The sequence below is a fragment of the Lepidothrix coronata genome, unplaced genomic scaffold (genome assembly GCF_001604755.1).
Source record: "Lepidothrix coronata isolate B3197 unplaced genomic scaffold, Lepidothrix_coronata-1.0 Scaffold4024, whole genome shotgun sequence".
Lineage (NCBI taxonomy): Eukaryota > Metazoa > Chordata > Aves > Passeriformes > Pipridae > Lepidothrix > Lepidothrix coronata.
The window spans coordinates 1-1203 of record NW_016694204.1 but is presented as its reverse complement, the minus strand read 5'-3'; the positions used below and the strand labels follow the sequence as shown (position 1 = coordinate 1203).

Here is a 1203-nt window from a genome sequence, read left to right as displayed (position 1 = left end):
AGAGGGTTCCAGGGCACCCAACCCCAGCGGGACCCATCGATCACCCAATGGGACCCCCAATCATGTCCTTGACCACCCCCATGGTGGGTTCCAGGTCACCCAACCCCAATGGGACCCACTGATCACCCAAAGAGCCCCCAGTCACATCCTTGACACCCCCCAGGGTGGGTTCCAGGTCACCCAACCCCCACAATCCCCCCATCCCTCTCCTTGACCACCCCAGGGCGGGTTCCAGGTCACCCAACCCCAATGGGACCCACTGATCACCCAATGGGACCCCCAATCACGTCCTTGACCCCCCCCAGGGTGGGTTCCAGGTCACCCAACCCCAGTGGGACCCATCGATCACCCAATGGGACCCCCAATCACATCCTTGAGCCCCCCCAGGGTGGGTTCCAGGTCACCCCACCCTCCCACAACCCCCCACCCCCCCGGTGGGTTCTAGACCCCCCCCCGTACCTGCCAGGGGCGCTCCCAGCAGCGACCCCACGCTCTCCACCAGCTGCATGAGGCCGATGGCGTGACCCGCCCGCCGCGCCCCCACCACCTCGGCCACGCCGGCGAACTGCAGCGGGGCCACGGCGCCGGCGCAGCCCCCGTAGGCCGCCGCCAGCGCCACCAGCCCCCCGAAGCTCGTGCCCAGCGGCAGCAGCAGCGCCGCCGCCCCGGCCAGCGCCGCCCAGGCCCAGAGGTGCCGCAGCAAGGCCGCGGCCGGCCGGGCCGCCAGCCAGCCCCCGGCCACCCTGCCGGCGCCGTCCACGGCCGCCATGGCCGCCAGCACGGCGCCGGCGCGCCGGGAGTCGCAGCCCAGCTCGCGGGCGCGGGCGGCGCCGTGGACGAAGGGCACGTAGTAGCCGGCGTCCAGCAGGGCGAAGGCGGCGGCGTAGCGCAGGAAGGGGCCGTGCCGCAACAGCCGGGCCAGCGCCGGGCGGCGCCGGGGGGACGCCGGGGGGTCCGGGGGGTCCGGGGGGGCACGGCGGGGCGGGCGGAGCAGCGCGGCGGCGGCCACCAGGTTGAGGGAGACGGCGGCCAGGAGGAGGAGGGCGCCGCGCCAGCCGTAGGCGTCCAGGGCCAGCGGCATCAGGGGGCCCAAGGCCAGGCCGGACACGGCGGCGCCGGACACCACCAGGCCCGTGGCCAGGGGGCGGTGGCTCGGGAACCAGCGGGAGACGGCGCCGAGGGCCGGCGTGAACACCAGGGCCC

General features: G+C 75.0%; 1 protein-coding gene across 1 annotated transcript; it reads right to left on the bottom strand.

Annotated features, from left to right (window-relative positions):
• Positions 1-459: 459 nt before the first annotated feature.
• Positions 460-1198, bottom strand: LOC108491996 (monocarboxylate transporter 13-like; the record flags this gene model as incomplete). Its single annotated transcript, XM_017803778.1, has 1 exon — positions 460-1198. A coding segment is annotated over one exon (739 nt), but the record flags the coding sequence as incomplete, so codon positions are not given.
• Positions 1199-1203: the final 5 nt, after the last annotated feature.